Genomic DNA, 22003 nt, shown 5'->3' with positions numbered 1-22003 from the left:
GCTGGCTGTCCCTCTGTCACCAAGGCGGTCAGAAAACTCACATCTGACAATTTCTGTGGGGACTGAATGGTGCAGATGCCTTGCTCAGCCACATTTTGAGAAAAGCAAACCAGCCACTTGCATCTGAGATCTAGAAGGCCTTCAGATATCCAAGGATGATATTGGAGATGGCCATCTGAGTCAAGAATCCAGTCTTAATTTTTCCACTAATGCTAATGTCCATCAGCATCACCGTCACAGGGACTGCCCTCATCTTTTCTGACACATCAGTTGACTGTGGACGTTGCAGGACTGCCTCCAGCTCAAACTCTGTCTCTTGTGCCAAATGCAGCACCTTCCTCTATGGGAGCACATTGCTGCTTCTGTGTGATGTTTTCCAAGCCCACAGCCCACAGGAACTATTGACCTTTCTCCCATCTGTGCTCGTTCTTGTCTATGTTTGCTGGCCATCCACTGAGCAAATGAATGGCACTGACCTTCACAGCAGATGTCAGGATGGATAATGTGGCCAAGGAGAAAAGACAAGGGAAATATTGCTAGAGTTTTCATTCCAATACCCCTAAAGGTGCTACTGTGATAGAGACATTAAAAATGCCAATAGATAACTAGATGAGATGGATTTCCTGTAATCTCAGATTCATCATATTCTACCTGTTACGATACCAAGCACTGAACTAACAAGAGGTCTGTGTGGGCTGGAGGACCGTTCCTGGCTACAGAGCATGCTGTAGCTCATACTAATGAGGTGGTGCACAGCTGGAGTGGTGTCCTCTGACCCAAGCAATCTGTAGGCACAGCTTTCAGCTTCTCCTACCTGCGCAGAGCCTCCCACCACCAAACCAGCAGCGCTGCCTAAGAGCGATGAGCTGAAACGTCAGTGGAAGTGAGGGCGGGTGGAAGGGGGGGTGAACTATCCCCTGACATTGCAAAAGAGCTTGATTCTCAGAGGAAAGCAAAAGTGGCAAAACCCTCTGGAGAGATGCTCTTCAGACACTTGGGAAATGCATTCTGCTTCTGATAAACAGCCAGCTCCCCCACCACCTGGGAAAGGTGGCTGTTGTTAAGCAGCAGGGTGAACGCTTCTTGAAACCAACTCTCTCATCTGAGCAATGACAATTGTCTCCATGTCTGGGACAGAGAGACCTACTTCTCTTTTTCCCTTAAATAAGTTAGACCTGAGTTCTTCCATCTCAAACCTCGACAGAAAAACACAGACTAAACCAAACAGCAGGCCCTCCCGTCCCACTGCAGGGCTCAGAGAGTTCTGAGAGCACCTCCGGGGAAGTGCCCGGGCAAGCACACCAGGGACTTTGCCTTGATCCTGAACTCTCCCTGGGGCACCTGCGACAGCTGGAGACGGTGCCCATGGCCCGGTGCACTGCCCGAGCAAGCCGCATCTTCCCATCTTCTGCGACCATCTGAGGGCTGCCCGAGTGCTTGCAGGAGCACGCGGGCCATGGACTCATCTCTCCATCAGGACACACCATGCACCACCCGGCAAGTCCAGTGCTGCAGACGTGTCCTCAGCAGCACCTGCACACACTGCTCTGTTCGGACTCTGCTGCCTCCGACTCAGAACACCTCCATTTGTCACTGTCACCCACAATCATTTTGTTCACCGGCACCAAACAAGCCTAATGGAAAAATGAAGCTATGGTTTATTTAGCAAGACTTAAGGGCACCCTTCTAGTTATAAGTTTGGAAACAAAAGTTTCAAGTAAAACAAATAGAAAACTCAATTTCAGCCTGTGTGTAACAGCTATAGTACTTTCTGGTTGCTTAACCTCCCAGACTCTGGAGTCCTGAGACAAACCACAGCCAGCAGACCTGATGCTTTTCAGATCAAAACAGCAAAACCCTACAGCTGTGGTCTTTTCAAGGCAATTTGCAGCACCAGTGAGCAGCTCTTTGCCTGCAACTTGCTCCTACATATTCCTGCCGCTATTATTTTCACCCAGCTGTCCCCATTCCCCTCTTTTTATTTCTTTTCTTCCCCTCCTCCCCAAAAAGCAAGTATTGATGGTGATTCCTCTTCCACTTCCACACTGGGGCTTGCCAGCTTTATTCTATTTTAACGTGCTATAACTCATTCTCCTTTTCCAACTTTTACTTCCCTCCCAATCTAAAAGGATTCAGCATTCACTTATACAATTTCCTGATTACCGCAATAATCTGAAGATTAGCTGAGTGACAGACTATAGTTACAACGGAGCATTGCCCTATTCTGCAAAACATTAGCTGTATAGCTCTTTTATGAGCTCGTGATCTTTTTTAAGTGATTAGCTTTCTGTCTCATATGATAGATGAGGACATGTTAATAACGGACACAACAGAGCCAGGAACAAGTTCTTTCGGGCAAGCTACAAGAGCAAGTTTTCCCTTCCCAGCTTTGGCAAGGGCCTGGTGTGACATTCGGTCCAACTGGCTGCCCCGCGGCAGAAGTGACCAACCAGCCCACAGCTGCCAGTGCCTCTGGGAGCCCCTGCTGGGGGTCAAGTGTCTCTGCCTGAGGGATCTGCAGAAACTGGAGAACTGGGCAATCACCAGCCACGTGATGTTTAACAAGAGCAAGTGCTGGATTTTGGACCTGGGACACGGCAACCCTGGCTGTACAGACAGACTGGGGGACGAGATGCTGGAGAGCAGCTCCATGGAGAGCTCTGGGGGTTCTGGTCAGTGGCAAGTTGAACATGAGCCAACAGTGTCCCTGGAGCCAAGAGGGCCCCGTGTCCTGGTGCATCCAGCACAGCACAGCCAGCCGAGCAGGGAGGGGATTGTCCTGCTCTGCCCTGTGCTGGGGCGGCCTCACCTGGAGCATTCACTGTGTGCAGGGCTGGGGACACAGGAGAAAAGGAGATAAAGCTACTGGAGAGTGTCCAGAGGAGGGACATGAACTTGGTGAAGGGTTTGGAAGGGAAACTGTGTAAGGAGCGGCTGAAGTGCCTGGGTTTGTTCAGCCTGGAGGAGACTGAGGGCAGAGCTCATGGGGCTGCAGGTTCCTCAGCAGGAGCAGGAGGGGCAGGGCTGAGCTCTTCTCTCTGTGACAGTGACAGAACCCAGGGAATGGCAGAAGATGTGCCAGGGAGGGTCAGTGGGACATGAGGAAAAGGTTCTTCACCCAGAGGTGCTGGACACTGAACAGGCTCCCAGGGAGGTGTCACAGCCCCAACCTGACAGTGTTCAAGGAGAAACTGGACAACGTCCTCAGACACACGGTGTGACCTGTGGGGTGTCCTGTGCAGGGACAGGAGTTGGACTCCGTGATCCCTGGGGGTCCCTTCCAGCTCAGGACATTCTATGGTTCTATGCTCCATAGCTGGGTTTGCAAACAGCTTCTCTCACTGGGCTCCTATGACCCATGGCTCGCCTGCTTCAGCCCTGTTGAAGCGTAATGGTTTTTCTCCTCCACAGGATACAAGCAAATACACAGACAAGCAGAGGCTGAACAAACAGACTATCATCTTTAACATCGTGCCTTTTCCTTCCCAGCCATTCCGCCTCACTCTTCTCATGTCCCAGCCCTCAGCAAGGACCAAGGTCGACTCCCTTCCAGGTGCTGTCACTTTGTGGTGTCACCACTTGTACTAACACCCCACTCACGATACCAGTGCTCTGGTCCTTGTACCCTCGTGTGCCCCACTAATGCAGCAGTAAGTCTAAAAGATGTCCATTAGAGCCATGAGCTACCAACAGACACCAGAGAAGAATTCTGCAATTAGCAATTCCCCACTCAACCCTTCCCGTTTGCATTTTCTCAGACTCGCAGTGCCTCAACATGACACCTAATTCAGACTTCTAGTACCTGGCTGGTCTCTTCTGCTGCAAGCAAAGAATTTCTTCTGCATCTTCATTCAGGATTTGCCTGCCCCAACTAACCAACGGGAAGAGATGGGCTGTCTTCAGAAACGGATTAATCTCATCGTAAGGCTTATGTCAGAGTTGTTCTCTGGCGGTGTCAATACCTGTTCACTGGTCATAAACCCTTACTTCTTGTGTGTCTATGCTGGGGCAGAATGACGTATCCTCTCAAGAGCCAGTCCCAAGCCCTAGATGTGCAAAAGCACCTTCCTTTTCCACAACTCATCTCACGAACTGTTCTCCAGCCTGAAGTTTTATTTCACAGGTGTAACTCTCTGGCTTACAAAATCACAGGGTTCACCAGCCTCTGAGTGAAAACTGGAGAGCAAAGAAATCCTTTAGTTCTCAGGGAAATTATTTCGTTCCCAGTAGCAGTGGAGGCCCCAGAGAACACAGAGAACATGGTCACCCAGCACTGTTTCCACAGGGTGACGCACATTACAGCAAAACCCTTCTAATGGTCACCACAAGGATGCGACAGGAACTGAACAGTCACTGCCCTCGGTCACGGGCCCTTTCCACAGAGAGCAGAGCACGTCCAGCCTGCGGGTCGTGGGGCGCCCGGAGCTCCCGCTGGCTTCAGTCAGAAGCTTCCCCAGCAGGGACCGTTAGCAAAACCTTCCCTGATTGCCGGGTGACACAGGTCAGGAAATGCCACCCAGAAACTCGGACATGAAGCTGAACAGCTTGTGACTGAATGAGGGCATCTCTTTGAGGCACCACATCCAGTTGTGACTGAGATGGCAAGTCCCACTCAACAAAGGTGGCCAGCAACCATCGAGACGCGGCTTGTACAATTATCAGCACTGAAGCGTTACATAAATTACAACAACACGTTTAACTAAGAGGATGGCATCCACACGCCTTCGGGCAAATCAAGGCAAAAAGTAGGCAAATGATTTGACCAAATTCACCCAGCCAACAGAAGCCAGAAAAAGCATAAATAAATGTGTGTCCCAATTCCCAGGCCAATGGTCCTGGAGAACCTCGGGCCAGGGCCTTGACGCTCCCGGGATGCTCTCTAGGTCACCTTCCACATTGTCCTCTCAGCACATGCACACAGCTCACCTGAATAAATAAAGTGTCCCCAATTACGTGGGTTTCTTTCTTCTCAGCTGCTGTGTGCAGAGGGCCCGATTATGCTTTATAGCACGTGTGTTTTGTTGGAAATACACAGGGTTCTAAGCTTAACGCAAGCATTTTGGTATAAGCTGAATTTATACCTCACTGATTCCGAATTTTTACAACGCCTGGAGACAACAGCTACTGCGAAAACCTCAAAGAATCATCAACACTGATCCCTGCACTATCTCATTGCCTTTTAAAGCCATTTTTTATTATCCTAATTTTAGATCTACAAAATCCACTGTTGTCAAGTGTGACGTTCTGCTGATTTCTAACTGCCGGGCCATCCCTGAGGAGCGAGCAGGAAAGCAGCACTTACCTGGGTTACTTTTGGAGGTGCGCACAGGGGTGTAGTGGTTTTTGGAAGATGTCCTGACTGGGGTGTTTTCTTTGGGGGAGGTATCTATGGCCGAGATAGTCTCTCTTTCACAGTGTGCTATTGGGATTGGTCCCTGCTGTCTTAGGATGTCAGCCAGAGCCCTGCGGAGAGAGAAAGAGGGAACAAAACATATTTTCACACAGTAGCTAGAATGGCATTCGATATTTCCACTTCCACGGTCGCTGTGTGAATTCGGCAGTAGTTGGATTTTTACTATAAACAGGAAAAAAAAAGGCAACAATAACAAACCAAAAAATATACGGCTTAAAAGCTCAGTTTCTTTTTGTGTGTCTGCTGCCTATATTTATAGGTTCGCCTGGCTATTGTTTAGTTTATCATATGATTGCGCTAATTCACTTCACCCCAGGGTTATGCTTTCTCTCCATCGTTTTCCTTGCGGCCAGGGGCAGCACAGACCAACTGTTCTCAGTAGCACAAAGCACTGCCTTCAGACAGAGCCGCTGTGAACATGCCAGAGCCTCACGTCTTGGGCACTGTGATCTTCTATTTACCCAGTTTTACACCAAAACCACCCTGCTCAAGCCAAACTTCTTTAAGATTGAATCAAAACAGCAATCTGGTCCCCACACTCCTTAAATCCTTGGGGTTTGTGCGAGAAGCTCAATACACAACAGAGGTGGGAGTGGGATTCCTAAAGGAGAACCAGCACTCCAGAAGAAAACCATTAAACAGTTTTCATGGGTTAATGTCAACACAGCCACTCAGCTTTTGGTCCATTAGGGGTTTCTTAAATGGTGCTGAGGTCTCTCTGCTATTCCCCAAGCAAAAGAAATGTCACACAGTTCAGCTCTATCCAATGTTTTCCCCTTGGATAAGTGGATACTCAAAGACATTTTCCTCTGTGAACACAGTGGCACAATGATAGCGTGAAATGCACTGATTTTCTTGGTGCAGCCACGAGCTCTACCTGAGCCACAGGAAAAGGAGGAAAGGGGGTGGCTTGTGTGGATTATAAAGGACAGTGGTGGTTTAAAGAATATAGTTTGAAAGGTTCTTTTCTCTTGGCAGAGGGAATATTGGGTACCTTGGGTACCAAAGTGATGAGAATGATGCTGGTGTTGCTCATATCTACTAGCATTCTTTAAGCACTATATATTTGGTCTTTCCTCAGAGAAATAGTTTGGGACCTGAGTTCATTCCATATTCCAAATAATTTCCTCTACAGACTGCTATCCCTGCGCATAATGAATTGCAACACCAATGTGTTCTACAAAAGAAACTCTTGGAAGAGGCTCCAGAAGAATCACAGAATCCCAGAATGTCAGGGGTTGGAAGGGACCTGGAAAGCTCACCCAGTGCAATCCCCCCATGGAGCAGGAACACCCAGCTGAGGTTCCACAGGAAGGTGTCCAGGTGGGTTTGAATGTCTGCAGAGAAGGAGACTCCACAACCTCCCTGGGCAGCCTGGGCCAGGCTTGGCCACCCTCACCGGGAACAATTAAGTGGAACCTCCTGTGTTCCAGTTTGTACCCATTGCCCCTTGTCCTATCATTGGTTGTCACCGAGAAGAGCCTGGCTCCATCCTCCTGACGCTCACCCTTTATATATCTGTAAACATTAATGAGGTCATTAATGAGGTCATTAAGAGGATTACATCAGTTCACAATCACCTTGTACAGAATATTTTTAACCTTCTTTGACTGCTTATTGTTTGTAGAAAGAGTAGGCATAGAGGCTATAATCTATCATATGACATATATATGTGCACAGACACTGACACGTATGGCGTAAAGGGCTTGTCACAGGCAGGGACATGAAAGGAGAGATTTTTTTAATATTTTTTTTGTGCTAAGATAGGATCAGAGAGTGACGAAGGTGGCAGCAATAAGAGATACTCAACCCTGCCCCAAGTCAGGGCTCCTTTTGTTACCCCCTACGGTCATTCCTGGCTGAAGAAGAGGAACTGGTATTTGGTGTTCTCCACAAGATGCTGAATTCCCATTGACTGACACAGATATGTGGGTGCTCACCATTTTTTACCATCACGCCTGAGGTATCTCACACTGGACACCAACTCACAGGCCATGCCTGAAATGCGGCCCTTGCCTGAGGTTGTACAGAGCACAAGTGGCAGAAAAAGGACCCTGAGGTCCCTGCCCTGTGCGACACCGCTCGGTTCCTCCTGAGCAGAATATTCGTTCAACCACTGGCGACCCTGATGGCTTTTCTAGGCAAATACCTCCCCACCGCATTATAGATCTGGCTGATTGAGGAGGACGTGGGAAGCTAATGAGGTTTATCTACTTGGCACCAGCATCCGGTACATCCCGCTGGACACAACACATTTTCTCAAGACAGCAGGTTGGCAGAACTGAGCCCTCAGTACATATCTCCAAGATATATTAAGCATTAGGCGACCATTTAATGGTATCTGCAGTACAGGAATGCTAAGAGTCATTTTTCAATCACAGAGATTGTATTAGGACCATTATTTACTAGCCCATAGCGGCTTGGGCTCATTTTGAACACTTGTTGAAGACACTTTTAGTGTCAAAAGTGCAATCACTCAGAGCACAGAGGAAGATGACAGCGTGGATAACACTAAAACACCATATACTGCTTAGATGAATATAACAGAGACAGCTGGGCAGGAGAGCTCAGGTTGGGGATGGTGTGCGCTGGGATGCGGGACAGAGGAACATAAGGAACTCAAAGATGAGGAAGCGGAGCTGGAGGTGCTGGTGGGATGGAAACGGAAGAGTACAAACCAGTCCAACCCAAAGCTGAGTTTTTAAGCTGACAAAGAGATACTAGGAGAGGTCCTATGTCCCACTAATGGGGACTTGCAAAGGACACAGAGATAAGGCAAAGATGCTGTGATAAAGGCAATTCCACCTGTTAAAAAAGAAAAAAAAAGTCATGGTGTGATAGCAAAACACTGAAACAGGGACCCAGAGAGGCCCAGGGGTCTCCTTCCTTGGAGGTCTTCAAATTCAGCTGGGTAAGGTCCCAAACAACCTCCTCTGCCACTGAAGTTGGTCTTGCTTTAAGCAGATGGCAAGACGAGGGACATTCAGAGGTCCCTTCCAACCTAAATTCTGCTAGATTCTGAGTCTAGGACCACCCTACACTGCAGGTCACTTTGTTTCTCCTGATACTCTTATCCTTTCTCCTACTATTATTACTCTCTGAAAGGGGTGTGATATAGTCCTAAGAACAGAACTTCCCGACCTTTTGGATGGACAATTGCCTCCATTCACTAAAAATAATTGAGGCAATTAAAGTGATTATACTCTGGAACGACTGGACACAGTGGGAAGTGCCTCATCCTCTCAGTCATTATCTACCCAAAACCAAACCCTGAGCCCGCTGCCCTCCACGAGGACAAAAACTCCAGGATAACGTTTCAGTTTGTGAACAGTTTCTCTGTCCCTTGGTTACAGACAGGACCTGAACTCACTGATCCTTACCACAAACAAAATACGGTTCAGGTGATAAGAACAATTTTAATCCCTTCTTTGTTTTGCATCCTGAAGGAATAACAACAAAAGCTTTTCTCTGGGTTAGCTGTTGGTCACAACATCACAAGGACGTGATCTCCAGTTGCCTGCCAGCCCCATGGAAGGGAGGAGACCGGTGCTCCCAGATGAGCTGTAGAAATCATAGGTGATAGTCAGGAAAGCGACATCTGCCATGTCAGACTATACATGGTATATATTGAACATAACTATCAAAAGCGGACCTAACTCGTGAGTGCATGGGACTGAGCTCAGCAGCGCTGAAGGTGTAATCTTCTTATGCCCTAAACACACCCAACTGTGCGTCCTGAGCGCTCACTCTTTGTCCTCTTCTTTATTGTCTGCGGAGAGGAAAAAAGACTGTTCAGCACCAGCAGAGGTGGAGGAGAAAGTCAAACTTGGATCAACCTGGTTAGTTCCTTGCCAATTCAATCACATTGTTGTGTGTGATCCAGTTTATTTCCATAGAGCACAGAGGGCTGAGTCCTAGGCTGCTGGAAGGTCAGTCACTCTTAACTGAGGAAGGATTTGGTCGGTGTAAATCTCTTGGGTACAACTGTCTAACTGTCCACTGCAAAAGCTTCAGTAATAATAGAGAAATAGAGTCACCTGAAATATTTGGGTCTTGTGTGTGCAGCCATTTGGGCACAATTAGTCTCACGGATGTCAGCAGCATCCTCAACACCTGCGCGAGGCGATGAGGCACTTCCGAAATCTTTCTATGACGACACATCTCTTATCTCAGGAAAACAAACCTGCCTCGCTGGAACGCGTTACCCGTGGCAGCGGACGGAGCAGCCGGAGTTGCGTAACTGCACAATCGTATCCTGAGATAACGATTTGTGACAGCTTTTTCATTAACGTCATTTATGTGAGAACGCTAAAGCCTCTTTCCACATAAACCCAGAACAGACATAGTGACATCAGGGATGTTGTTTGAGACCAGGGCTGGATTAGCAGCGCGGGAGAAAAACCTACTGATGTCTTGTGTGGTAGGACATCCCAAAGCGGAGCAGGGCAGGTCCGGCTCCCATGTGTGTCAGCAGGGAAGGGTCTCATGCAACACTGGATGTGGAAAGATAAAATCAACAGGCTTTGCTAAAGAGCAAAGAGAGTGAAGGCAAGGCCACCTGGGAGAGGGGCAATGGCAGGGAGTGACAGAAACAGAACAAGAAAGTGAGCAGAATGGTATAAAATGGAGGAAATAGACAAGAACAAACTGAAGAAAGACAAGGTAGGGTAGGAAGTCCAGCAGATACATGGAGGGTGTTCACCTCTCAGTCTTAGCACAGAGATGTGGGAGGGAAGAGAGGAGCTTTCTTTGTGCAATAGGGAAGTAAATCCTCATTACTGAGTTTTCAGGTTCAAGGGAGTGATCTTTCCTCTCTATGTAGCACTAGTGAGACACATCTGGAGTGCTGTGCCCAGTGCTGGGCTGCTCGTGTGCATCATGGAGCGGGTCCACATGAGGGTCACAAAAGAACTGAGAGCATCTCATATATGGAGAGAGGCTGAGACAGCTGGGACTGTTCAACCTCGAGAACAAAAAGCTCAGGGGGATCTTATCGATGTGTTTCAACAACAGACAGGAGGGTGTAAAGCAGATGGAGCCAGGCCCTTCTCAGCGGTGTCCAGTGACAGAACAAGAGGCAATGGGCACAAACTGAAATATGGGAAGTGCCACTTAAGCACAAGAAGAAACTCCTTTACACTGAGAGTGCTCAAACACTGAAACAGTGTCCCAGAAGGTCACAGAGTGTCCATCATCGGTGACATTTATAACTGGCCACAGTCCTGGGCAGCCTGATGGAGCTGCCCCTGCTTGCAGTCCAGACTGGCTGACCTCCAGAAGTGCCCCCAACCTCAGCAACCCTGTGATTCTGTACAGCTGTATACAGCCAGACCAGACTGTCCCACTGGACAGCCTCCAGCACCATAAAGGAGCTCAAAACACAGCAGACAGAACAGCCACTACGGAGCTGATCCCAGTCCTTCTAGACCCAGCCTAACGCACTGGCTCCAGAGGGTTTTCTTCAGGCTAGGCAGTGTCACTGACAGCAGACCTAGGCTGACAGAGCTCCAGGTCCACTTTTGTAAGTGGCTCTTCCTACACTGTGAAACGCTTCCATTTTCCACAGCCCCTGTGAGTGCATTAGCGTCCTGACCTCAGCAGGTCATGGTGACCTGATTGTCTGCTGCACCCACGGGCAGAAATCCCTTGCACTGAAGAGCTCTGCGGCCCAAAGGAGGAAGGATTTGATTCGTATCAATGAGAAAGCTGGAGGCAGGGCTGGGTCCAGAGTCCACAGCTTCCCTGTCTATGCCTCATTCACGGGCTGAGGAAGCTCCATCTGAATAAATGCATCCCTGGCTATTCGGTGGTTCTTTTCAGGACCTGTCTGTGGAAACACAAAACTCACGTCAGTGCCCCAGGACTGGCAAGGACTTTATGGGCTGTATTTGGTGGGGATATCTCCAGTCCATATGACTCTCTGCTCTTGGGCTGGAGAGAAAAAAACAACCCAAAACACACAGATCCTGGGAATATAGGGAGAAGAGATTTTTTAGCTCTAATTGACAGTGTTAGTGTGGGCACAGGGATCCCTTCTACTGAAAAGAAGGGGAGCTTTGGTGACAGCTCCAACAGGCCGGAATGTGGCCTGTGGGACATAATATTGGAGTAGAGAGGTGATGGGAAGCGCTGACTATTTGCAGGTTGCACACATGCAGAACATCCACCAATTGCCTTCTGAAAATCACCTCTCTTTGACACCTCATGTATGGGGTGTCACAAAACATAATTGGATGTTCAAAGTCCCTGTGAATTTGGGGAAGAATGGAAAAAGAATGACCAAATGGAACGGGCAGAACTGGCAGAACTAAAAGCCTGCTAAAAGCATAGCTGTGATGGAGTTTGTGGCAGAGCTCCAACCAACTTCAGCACAGCCAGGATTTCACTACAAGTCCTTAAAAAAATAGAGTGAGGTTAAAGACTCCCCTGTGCTCTGCTACTAACCCGCAAAGAAAGAGGCAGTTAGGCTGAGAGGGGCGAGTTATCCACCACGGAGCCAGCTCCCCGGGAAGGAACAGTCTCTCCAAGGAGCGGGATTTCAGTCACCAGCACGGCTGTGCATTATCTGTGGGTTTTCTGGTGCCTGTCCCCAGCCCTGCTGCACCCCTTGTGACGTTCCACACACTGACCAGGGCCACGTGCTGCCCTTCACCCAGCAGGGTCTGTGCTGTGGGTCAGACGGGCCCCACACTGCAGCTCCTGCCAGCAGAGGGATGAGCACCCGTGTTGTCCCTACTATGTGAGCTGTGAAACAGCAGACAGGAAGACCAGTGTCCACCTCCTTTCAGCTGCTGTCCCCATCTCTGCTGCCTCCTTGGCATCACCCCCAGGGCACGTGTTCAGTCACACGCTCTGATGGGGTTTAACTGGGGAATCACAGGATCCCAGCCTGGTGGGGGCTGAAGGGCCCTCTGCAGATCCCCCAGTCCAAGCCCTGCTCACGCGGGGTCACAGAGCAGATCACACAGGTGGGTCCAGGTGGGTTTCAATGTCTCAGAGAAGGAGACTCCACACCCGCTCTGGGCAGCCTGGGCCAGGCTCTGGCACCTCCCAGCAAACAAGTTTCTGCTCATGTTCAGATGGAGCCTCCTGTGTTTCAGTCTGTGCCTGTTGCCCCTCATCCTGGCGCTGGGCACCACTGAACAGTCTGGTCCACCCTCTGACACCCACCCTGAGATATTGATCCCATTGATCAGATCCCTCTCAGCTTCTCTTCTCCAGCTCAACGGCCCCAGCTCTCTCAGTCTCTCCCCATAAGATACAGGGCTTTAACTGATTACACAAACACCACTGCAGACTGATACATGGAGAGAACACAGGGACGCTGCTACCAAAAAACCCCCTGGCCAGCAGCACCTTCACACGGAAGCAGCTCTGCCACATGAAAGCTCATTTCTGAAAGTGCTGGCGCTCAGCAGCACCCTAGAGACCCAGGAGCCCCGGGTGAGCAAAGGAGAGAACTGGTCTCTGCAGTGGCCAGAAACAAAAGCAGCTGGTGCTTCAGAGCAGGGGTTTTTGAGGGGGGAACACTGGAAACGGGTTTTCACAGTAACCCGAGCAGGCATGTGGTGGACACCTGTATATGTGTGTGTATAGAAGAACAGGTTAATGCACCCATGGAGTTAAGAGAAAAAAGACTAAGCATTAGGACACCCTTCCAAGAGAGTAGCATTTGTGCATCTGCACCCAGCAGAAGTGAAGAAATGTCCTTTCTCAGGACTACAAGGAAAAGTCAGATGCCTTCTGAAAAATCCTGATGTCAATTACAAGAATTATTTGTGAAACTCCTGGCATCTAGTCAGCTTTAATGACAAATATCACTGAAAGCTTAATTACAGACGTACTAAGGACCAGATTGTTACCCCAGATGATGGTGGCAGGATGAGCCTGGCAATTTCCTGACTCACTCTTCTTGGTGAACTCAAAACTAACACATAGGTGACATAATTATACGCACATATGTGGAAAATATATTTCAGCTGAAATAGAAGTAGTTTAAGAGTTAATCTGTCGCTGTGAGCTCATCATCTCTCCTGTCTTTATAACATGAGGTGGAATCAGCAACTAGAAAGTAAAGCTCTCGTCTTTGGGACAGGTTGTTTAGGTTATGTAGCAAGAGTAAATACCAGCAGAGCTTAAAGTGCACATCTTACACAAGTACTTTATACATCTAACACTAATACACAAATTGAATGCCGTGATGTGCACAAGGAATTTACTACAATCACTAAACTCACAATAACTAATGCTATTCCTTTGAATAACTATACAGCAGGTCCAGAAGAGAGAGAAACTGTCACATAAAGATCCTGTAATTAAAAAGTTAAAATCAAGCTTTCCAACCGATGTTTCTTCGCAGAGAGTGGCCAGAGCAGCAAAGGGTCAAGATCCACTTCTAAACCAGGATTTCGGGCGAGCGGCGCGAAGCAGCAGCTCCAGGTCCCAGCACCCCGAGGTGCCGCAGCCCCGCAAGCCAAGGCCAGGCTGCCACCTGCTGTACTGTCACCACGGCTCCGCAGCAGCCGCGTCTCCCTCGCCCGCTCCCCCCAACCCGCCTGCGTGCCCCGCGCTTGAGGCAGCGACAGGGAGGCTCCTCTCAAAGTGATCCACCCAGCAAACAAAGCGCCAGCGCTGGGGAGGTCTGGAGGCAGCGCCGCTGCGCGGAAAAGGAACTGAGCGCTGGTCTTGATCGTGGGAAGAAGATAAAATAAAAATAGCAGGTCTTGCTAGGTATTTGACAGGCATGAAAGCCTGCAGGAATTAGGCTAAGAGCTCGGCTGGTACAGTTTTTTAGGCTGCTATTGTTTGCACTGGGGTATCTGCATGCACAAAGCCTGAAACAGCGCTTGGTGGACACGCAGGGCTTGGGAAAACACACGAGTGCACGCAGAAGTTGTTTCATGTACGAGGTATCTATTTTGCACCAAATCCTGTGTTGTAAGCACAAATTAGAGACTCTAAACTTATTGAAGAAAATGATACTTTCTCTTGAAGAGCCCTGTGACTGCAACAAGGAGCTGAACTACAGCAAAATATTTATTGTGAAAGAATTGCAGGCTTATCAGGCTGGGTAATGAGACATTTGAGACCTTCATGCAATACGGCACACACAGATCTAAGGAAATACAGATTGCCCATGCGAGTAAGGGCAAAGGCAAGAAAAAAGAACCATGATCTCATTTTCCTGCTAAGTGTCAGATCTTCTTGTGTGAAACAGAAGTTTTAAAAGATGTCTGATCTCCAAAGACACACAGATCAACTGTTAGTTAAGGATATAAGAGCTTACAAAACTAAAAGAAACAGAAGTTCAGAGCTAGACTGGATTCCCTTGACACCTTACGATGGAGGGTTACTAACAGAAAAAGTTAATTAGAAAGAAGAAAAATATCAAATAAATGGGAATTAGAGACACTGAAATGTTTTGGCAAGGGCAGGACGGTTTCTGAGAACAGGCTTTCTTACTGGGAGAAGTTCAGAATGAACAGAGAAGACTTGGAAGCAGCCAGTGGCAGCCAAGCACCTCTGTGGTGTTAGCAAAGCCAGACTCTTCATAAAATAGATTCAGAGAGGAAAGCATGGCAAAAAAAGCAGTTACCAAAGCATGCAGTAAGCAGAGCTTCAGACTAAAGCTTCCCCACTACATGTAAGTGAAGTAAAAGGAGAAACCTTTTGTACAGGTACGCGCACACAGATACAAATCCTGCCTTGGTCTGGCCAGCTGGGAATGGGCAATCCATCCGCGCAAACTGGACAAGGTCCGGGTCTTCTCCCCGCACTGGAGTTACCCTGCAGTACTGGTTTGAAAGAGAAGAACTAGTCCTGAGTAACTTCCCTGAGGCCACAAAATTGTGCCACCTTCTGTTTCACCTTAAGTGAGACACGTGCTTGTGGAGCTCCATTCTGCAGCTACGAGAGGGACGGGGCGCTTTAGAGAACAGACTCGAAAACTATCAGGAATAAATAACACCAAGCCGGGCAAAGAACAGATGGAAGGCACGTGAGTCAGATGAATGAGACAGAGTGGAGTAAAAAATAAATAATAAAATAAAATGGCAAAGCATAAAACCAGATCAGTGGAAAGAGAAAGAAAGCAGTGACAGCGACCAAGAAAACCAATCTTCTGCATGGTCCCTGTGGGCAGGTGTGTGTTCGTAGCGCTCTCTTCCTGCCCTGGGGAGGGATGAAGTCGGATGGTTTGGCCCAAGAACACACACCAGCAGAGAGCAAAACTGAATAGGCCAGCTGTGAGCACAATTTGAGAAACCCGGCCTAGAGAGGCAGTTTCCACAAGCTCCACCGTGAGCCGAGGGGCTGAACCAGCCGCCCTCCCCAGGGCCCGAGGGCTGCGAGAGATGCAGCCTGCAGGAACAGAAATCCTCCTCTATTTTAAGCTAGCATCATGCAAAACCAGTGCACGCAGCCTTCCCGGAGCTGTGGACAAACAGATCCATTGCCCCTGTTTTCTGTTGAAATTCAGAGCTGCAGAGTAAAAACAGCAAGAGATTGATCAGTTTAACTGTGGGCTCTATATGGGAAAAGGATGTTCATTTGTAAAAAAAAGTCAGTTATTATTCACAGAGCAGAGGATGCAAAGGAAGAACCCAAAGAAAAGAGCAGCACAAATACCATTCCTCTTTGTAGCAACAAAGATGCCCCGGGAGTTGGGCAACGTGAAACACTCTGAGCAGAAGGTGCTTATTTCCCTTCTCCCTTTCAAAAGCCAAAATACTCCTCAGACACACTCCATGCAAGGATGGGTACAGAAGGCGGCCTTTCAGCAGGACACAGAGCCCGTCTGCTGGGAAAAATCACGGTGCTGCTTCTCAGCAGCTACACGAGACGAGCTGAGCTGCCCCGGGGCTGGCGCTGCCACCGTGTCCCCGTCTCACGAGTCACGGTCCAGCTGCCCGTGCAGCAAACAGTCCGTAACAGCCCAAACTACAAACAGTTCATTCCAATCTGTGCATTCCTGCCTCGGCAGACAGTGCAGCGCTGACTGTTGCTGAGGGCTAAACAGGGGTCACGGAGTGATACTACCAGCAGTGAATTATTCATGTGCTGTAGCATGGGGGTCACAGCCATGGGGAGAGAATATTCTGGGTCACCCCTCCTTGCTATGGAAAAACACACCCAGCTTCGAAAACAAACAGCTGATACTCCTTGTTCACTGTCAGATTCCCTAACTCATTCCCATCCTGAAAGAAAATACTCTGCCCACTTAAGAAACGCTTGAGCAAAAAAAGCCCTGACAAAGGGAAGAAAAGAACCCCCTCTCACAAATGCAGTCAGAGAACAATAGCAGGCAGAACGCTGCTGCTGGGTGTAACGCTCAGAAATCAGCCCCAGTTTCTACCTGGAGCCCAGCTTATTAGTTCTAGCTGTGTAACTCAAAAGCAAGATGCTGACAAGAGGTATTCATGTAGGGTCAGGCTGAAAGCCCATATAATCATTGAAAAAAACAGCTAAGTTTAAAGCATTACAAATGTTTCTGTAAAATATATTTTAGCTCCTGTTTTTCTAAGCACTTCCACTTACTGCTCTTAGAAATGAACTTAAGCACCAGTTCCTGGCACTGCTCAGCTCAGGACCACAGCGCTGCCTCTGCCTTAAAGGTGCGTGGAAGTGCCTGAGAACAAGAGCGGATCCCCAGCTCTGAGATGCACACGCATATCTTGGTGTGCAGACATCCCTTCATTTCACATGAGAGCCACCGTTCTCCTGTGCGTTTGTAAACCCTCCTTTCCATCAAAAGACATAAAATGAACCCTGCCTCCGTGAAAACGTTCTTTCTAAGTGAGTTAATAAGGATTTTCTGTAAAAGCTGGATGACAATTTAACAGAGAAATAACATCTACACACAGCACAGCTAACCGACCATTTATGATGAAATAAAATCTAAAGTGTGATCTTGTTTATGGTGAAGTGTAGGAAAGTCTTGCTCCATCTTCCCTGGGTGTGAGATATTGCTCACGACGGGCTGTTTCTAGCCTACAGGAATATTTGTTTATACTGTTGTTCTCCCCATCCCAGACGTTTTGGTGGGATGCACACTGAGATTTAATGCACTTGTAAATTATTCTGGATGCTACACTTAAGTCCAATTGACACAACCTGAAATAGATAGTAATATCTGACTACATCCTGATTTTCTCCTTCCCTGTTACTCAGCAGCAGTTTCAGAGACAAAGACAAACCATTCCACTCCTCATATTTACATTCTGCTTAGAGCGCTGGTCGCGTTTTTCCTCAGATCGATGCAGACCCCGTCTGCTGGAGATACACTTCATAATATTTAAACCACCATGCAATGCTGATCAAGTTCAGGTAACACAGCTCTGAAAGGTATAATCTTTTACCAGCTACCATATTATAGAAGTCAATCAACTCCTTAAAATGCTCTGAAAGTCGAGCTTTCCAAGCACTCAATCTGCCATTCATGCTTCTGCACACAGGTGAATCATTTCACCAGAACTTATCTAAATAAAGAAAAGCAAGCATCAAAGAAATGAAAACATCAGGAATAATTCAGACAAGTCTGGCAACACTGTCTGTGATTTCAAAGGGTGTAAGATCCAACCCCGTAGCACTCTGGAGCTGGAGAAAAAGTAACATCTGGGCATCCGGGCCAGATTATAAAATTCAGTGTGAAGATAAGGCCCAGAAAAAGTTGCTTGGAGCTAAAAGATCTGGGGAGTTTGGGAACCAGCCCTTAGTTAAGAAAATACTTTTTAAAGCCTATTTTCTGACTAAGCTACTTGCAGGACCCTTCGCTCTACAGACACAAGTGACCTAAAAGATATTGTGATGTTTTTAACACAGTGAAGTTCTTTTCTTGCAGAGAGCGGGAGCAGGTGGGTTTGTGGTGGGATCCATGGGCCAGACCCTCAGCAAGTGCCAACCAGCGTCACCTCTTGTTCTCAGGGAAGAGCCGGTAGGTAACTCACCCCCACCAGCACCCCTGGGTGTGAAGTCTTATAAAGGGAGCAGTCTAAACAAAACCCATCTCCCCAAACAAATAACAACTGCGTCACTCATCTCTTTCTCTTTGTAAAAAGCTAAAATTTCTTCCCTCAGATTCTCTTGACTGCGATTGAAGTTCAGCCCTAAAAACATGGGCAATAATTCTAATTGTTTTAAAATTTCTTAATTAAAATCATTTTTATGAAGCATCACATCTAAAGATAAGGGCTTGTCCTACTCATGCTCACAACTGTTCTTATAAAGAAGCTCCTCACTGATTTTTATATTTGAACATAGGAACCTCTTGGCTTCATAGCACACAAGAAGTACACAAGTACACATCATTTGGGTGGACATTTTCACCGAAAAATGAGTATAAACCAAGAGAGTACATGCATTTGTCTAAAAGAATTGTCATGGAAGCCTAAGCTTTTGCTTTTAAAGAGGATTATCTCTGACACCTCAAGAGTGTTTCCTCTTATTAAAGCTGTTAAAACAGCAATGTGTAAAACCACTGAGAAAAACGGTATCAAATGGAAAGGACAGACTACTAGCTTGAGTTTTCTGGATTCAAAGGGGAAAATAAAGAAAGAAAAAAGGAAAGAAAAGGAACACCCCCCAATACCACTGCTTTCCTGAACACCAAGGAAAGGCACCGGCTGGGAGGCTGCAATTTCCTTCACACTTGTTAAAGTTCTCCCTGGCTGGGCAGGGCAGGACCCACGGGGTCCCGAGCGCCCCTGCTGCCCCCGGGGCGGGTGGGGGGTCCCAGAGAGGCCACTCTGCATGGAGGGGCACGGAGTCGGTGCTGAAGGAGGGACTGTGACCCTCTGCCCGGAGCCACGTTGAGGAGGGGGAGCCCAGAGGAGATGGGGGGAGAGGTCCCATGGGGCTGGGAGGGCTGAGCAGGGCAGCAGGAGGGGTCCCTGGGTGGGAAGCGCGAGGGGGTCGGGAGGGATGGTCTGAGGGGTGGGTTGTCCATGGTCAGTGAGTACAAAAGGGGAACCCTTGGAAAGATGGTGGAAAGGGAAAATCCCTTGAAAGGTGGAGCAAGGAGAGGACCCTTGGACAGCCCTTGCAAAGGAGAAAACCCTTGGATGAGCAGTTCTGGGGGGGGGGGGGCCCTTGAAGTGGTGGCACAATGAAAGATCATTTGCGCAGATGGCACAAAAGGGAAGCCCTCAGCCACTGCAAAGGGGAAACCCTTGGACAGGTGCTGCAAGGGAGAAACTCATGGTTGACCAATGCAAAGGATAAAGACTTGAATAGGTTGTTCCCAGGGGGACTCTTTGGACAGGTAGAGCAGCTGGGGAACCCTTGGACAGTTCGTGAAAAAAGGGAACCCTTGGACAGCCAGCTCAAAGGTGGAATTCTTGGATGGGTCATGCAATGGGGCAACTCTTGGACAGGCTGTACACATGGGAAGCCCTTGGGTGGGTGGTTGAAAGGAGGATCCCTTGGATGGGTAGTGCAATGGGGAAACCCTTGGATAGAGGGTGCAAAGGGGAAGCACTCGGAGAGGCAGTGCAAAGGAGGAACCTTGGAAAGGAGGGTGTCCCTAGACAGAAGGGGTCCTGGAAGCAAGGGGAGGATCGCACCTGTGTATGTTCATCTCCCGGGGCGGGCGCCGCGCCTTGTCGTAGGCCACCTTGGCAAAGACACCGGCGATAAGCACGAAGGCGATGGCCCCGCACGAGATGTAGACGGTAGCGTTGGTGCTGTCCTTGTCCGGGTCGTACTTGTTGGCGTCCCCGTCGGCGCCGTTGCTGCCGTCGGCGGGCAGCGCGCCGCTGGCGGTGGTGGGGTGGGCCCACTCCGGGCTCTTGTAGTTGCGGCACAGGCTCTGGTTGAGCTTCTCGGCGCGCTTGTTGCAGCAGAAGCGGTAGAAGCAGGTGCCGCAGCAGTAGCGGAAGCCCGTCAGGCTGTTGTTGCACTCGAACTCCTTGTCCCACTGCCCGCTCACGTCGTAGTACCCCCAGCACGTCTCGTGTGCCGGGGCCGAGCCCCCGCTGCCGCCCCCGCCGCCGGAGGGCGTCCTGCCGCCCCCCGCGCCCTTTCCGCGCCCGGGCAGCGCCGTGGGGGCGGCAGCCGCCGGGCCCGCCAGCGTCTGGTTCAGGAGCTCCTTGCCCGGCTTGGGGGTCCGCCGCGGCGCCGCCGCCCCCTGGGTCCGGTTGCCCTTGGCGCGGGGGGGCCCGGCCGCCTGCGCGGCCAGCAGCAGGGCCAGGAGCTGCAGGGAGAGCAGGAGCAGCGGCAGCAGCAGGTGCCGCGGCCCCATGGCGGGGCGAGGCGGGGGCGCGGCGGGGCGCGGCGCGGGGTGGGGGCGGCGGGCGGAGGCGCGGGGGCTCAGCGGCCGCGGCGCTGCCCCATGGAGTGGGGGAGCGGGGAGGGGGTCCCGCTGCCGCCGCGCGGCTCTTCAGCGGCGGCTGCCCGGCGCCGGGCGCTTCATGCCGGCGCGCAGCGAGCGGCGGAGCCGGGCTGGAGGCGGCGGGGTCCCGTGCCGGCCGGTGCTCCTCCGGCGAGGGGCTGCGAGAGACGGGGAGAGGGTCAGAGAGCTCCGCGCCCCGGGCACCCCCGGCCCGCCCCCGCCTGCCCGCCCCCCGCCCACGGCCTTACCATGCCGGAGCGGGACTGCAGCGGGGCCGCGGAGCAGGCGGGCTGCCCGCGCTCCTGGCGGGGGCGGAGCGGCGCGGAGCCGGGCGCGGAGCAGGGGCGGGCGCCGAGCGGAGCCGAGCCGGGCGCTCCGGGTTAAGCCCGCCCACCGCTGCCGGGCCCGCTCCTTACATCACTCCGGGCCGCCGTCACCGAGCGCGGGGCGCCGCTTCGCGAACACGCCGGGCCGGCTCCACCGCCGCCCCCCTACCCGGGAGCGCTCGGGCCGCGGGGTCTGCCCGCCGGCGGGGGCGCGGGGAGGGTCCCTGTGGGGGCGTGCGGGGGGCGTGGTCCCCACTGGTGCGTGCGAGGTGCGGTGCATGGGGTTGTGGTGCCGATAGACATGTGCGGGGCTGTGGTCCCTGTAGCGGTCTCTGTCCCTTTTACCTGCCCTTACAGGGATGCACTGGGGATGCGATCCCATTAGGTCAGCTGCCTGTTCAGTCCCTATAGGTGTGCATGGGGCAACAGTGCCTACAGGGACATGATGGCTGTAGATTTGCAGTCTGTATGATCCCTCATAGTGTGTGCACTGGGTATTGTTCCTATAAGTGTGCAGGAGTTTATGGATTGATATTTGCAGGAAATATGGTCCCTATGGATGTCTGAGGGTTATGTAGAGCCTACAGGTGTGTATGAGTGTGACACATGCAGTGATACGTGTGTGTGTGAGGTGTGATCCTTACAGACATGTGTGAGCAGGCCCTATAAATGTGCACAAGTTGTTTAGGTCAGGTACCCCAGAGACATTCGTGGGCTCCTGGGGTTCTTGGAGCCTGGGTGTCCAAGCAGGTCTGTCCCAGGTAGCTCAAGAGCAGAGCTCCCTCGTCACAAGGTTCCTGTCCAGTTCCCTTCCAGGGTGGCTGCAGAGTGTCGTAGGGATGGGCTAGCAATGCCCTGGGCCTGCTGGACCCGGTGACCCAGGCACAGCCACCACAGCTTGGTTTACGGTGTTTTTGGGCAAGCTTCCTACAGTTTCAC

The 22003-nt window shown here is 50.3% G+C and overlaps 1 protein-coding gene across 4 annotated transcripts in view; it reads right to left on the bottom strand.

The window, feature by feature from the left end:
- SHISA6 (shisa family member 6) overlaps positions 1 to 21234 on the bottom strand; it is a 283910-nt gene extending 262676 nt beyond the window's left edge. The window contains exons 1-3 of one of the 4 annotated variants that reach the window (XM_065852717.2): positions 20987 to 21234; positions 19972 to 20896; positions 5303 to 5463 (exon numbers count right to left, since the gene is read on the bottom strand). In XM_065852717.2, the coding sequence (XP_065708789.1) occupies positions 5303 to 5463; positions 19972 to 20648 (838 nt within the window). In that variant the 5' untranslated portion in view covers positions 20649 to 20896; positions 20987 to 21234. Of the gene's footprint in view, positions 1 to 5302; positions 5464 to 19971; positions 20910 to 20986 lie in introns of those variants that run through there. The other 3 variants (XM_065852716.2, XM_065852718.2, XM_071816302.1) reach the window with 3 other exon arrangements.
- Positions 21235 to 22003: the final 769 nt, after the last annotated feature.

Source organism: Patagioenas fasciata, chromosome 18 (genome assembly GCF_037038585.1).
Source record: "Patagioenas fasciata isolate bPatFas1 chromosome 18, bPatFas1.hap1, whole genome shotgun sequence".
NCBI classification, from domain to species: Eukaryota; Metazoa; Chordata; class Aves; order Columbiformes; family Columbidae; genus Patagioenas; species Patagioenas fasciata.
The sequence above is the reverse complement of the archived record's forward strand: the minus strand, read 5'-3'. Positions and strand labels throughout refer to the sequence as shown.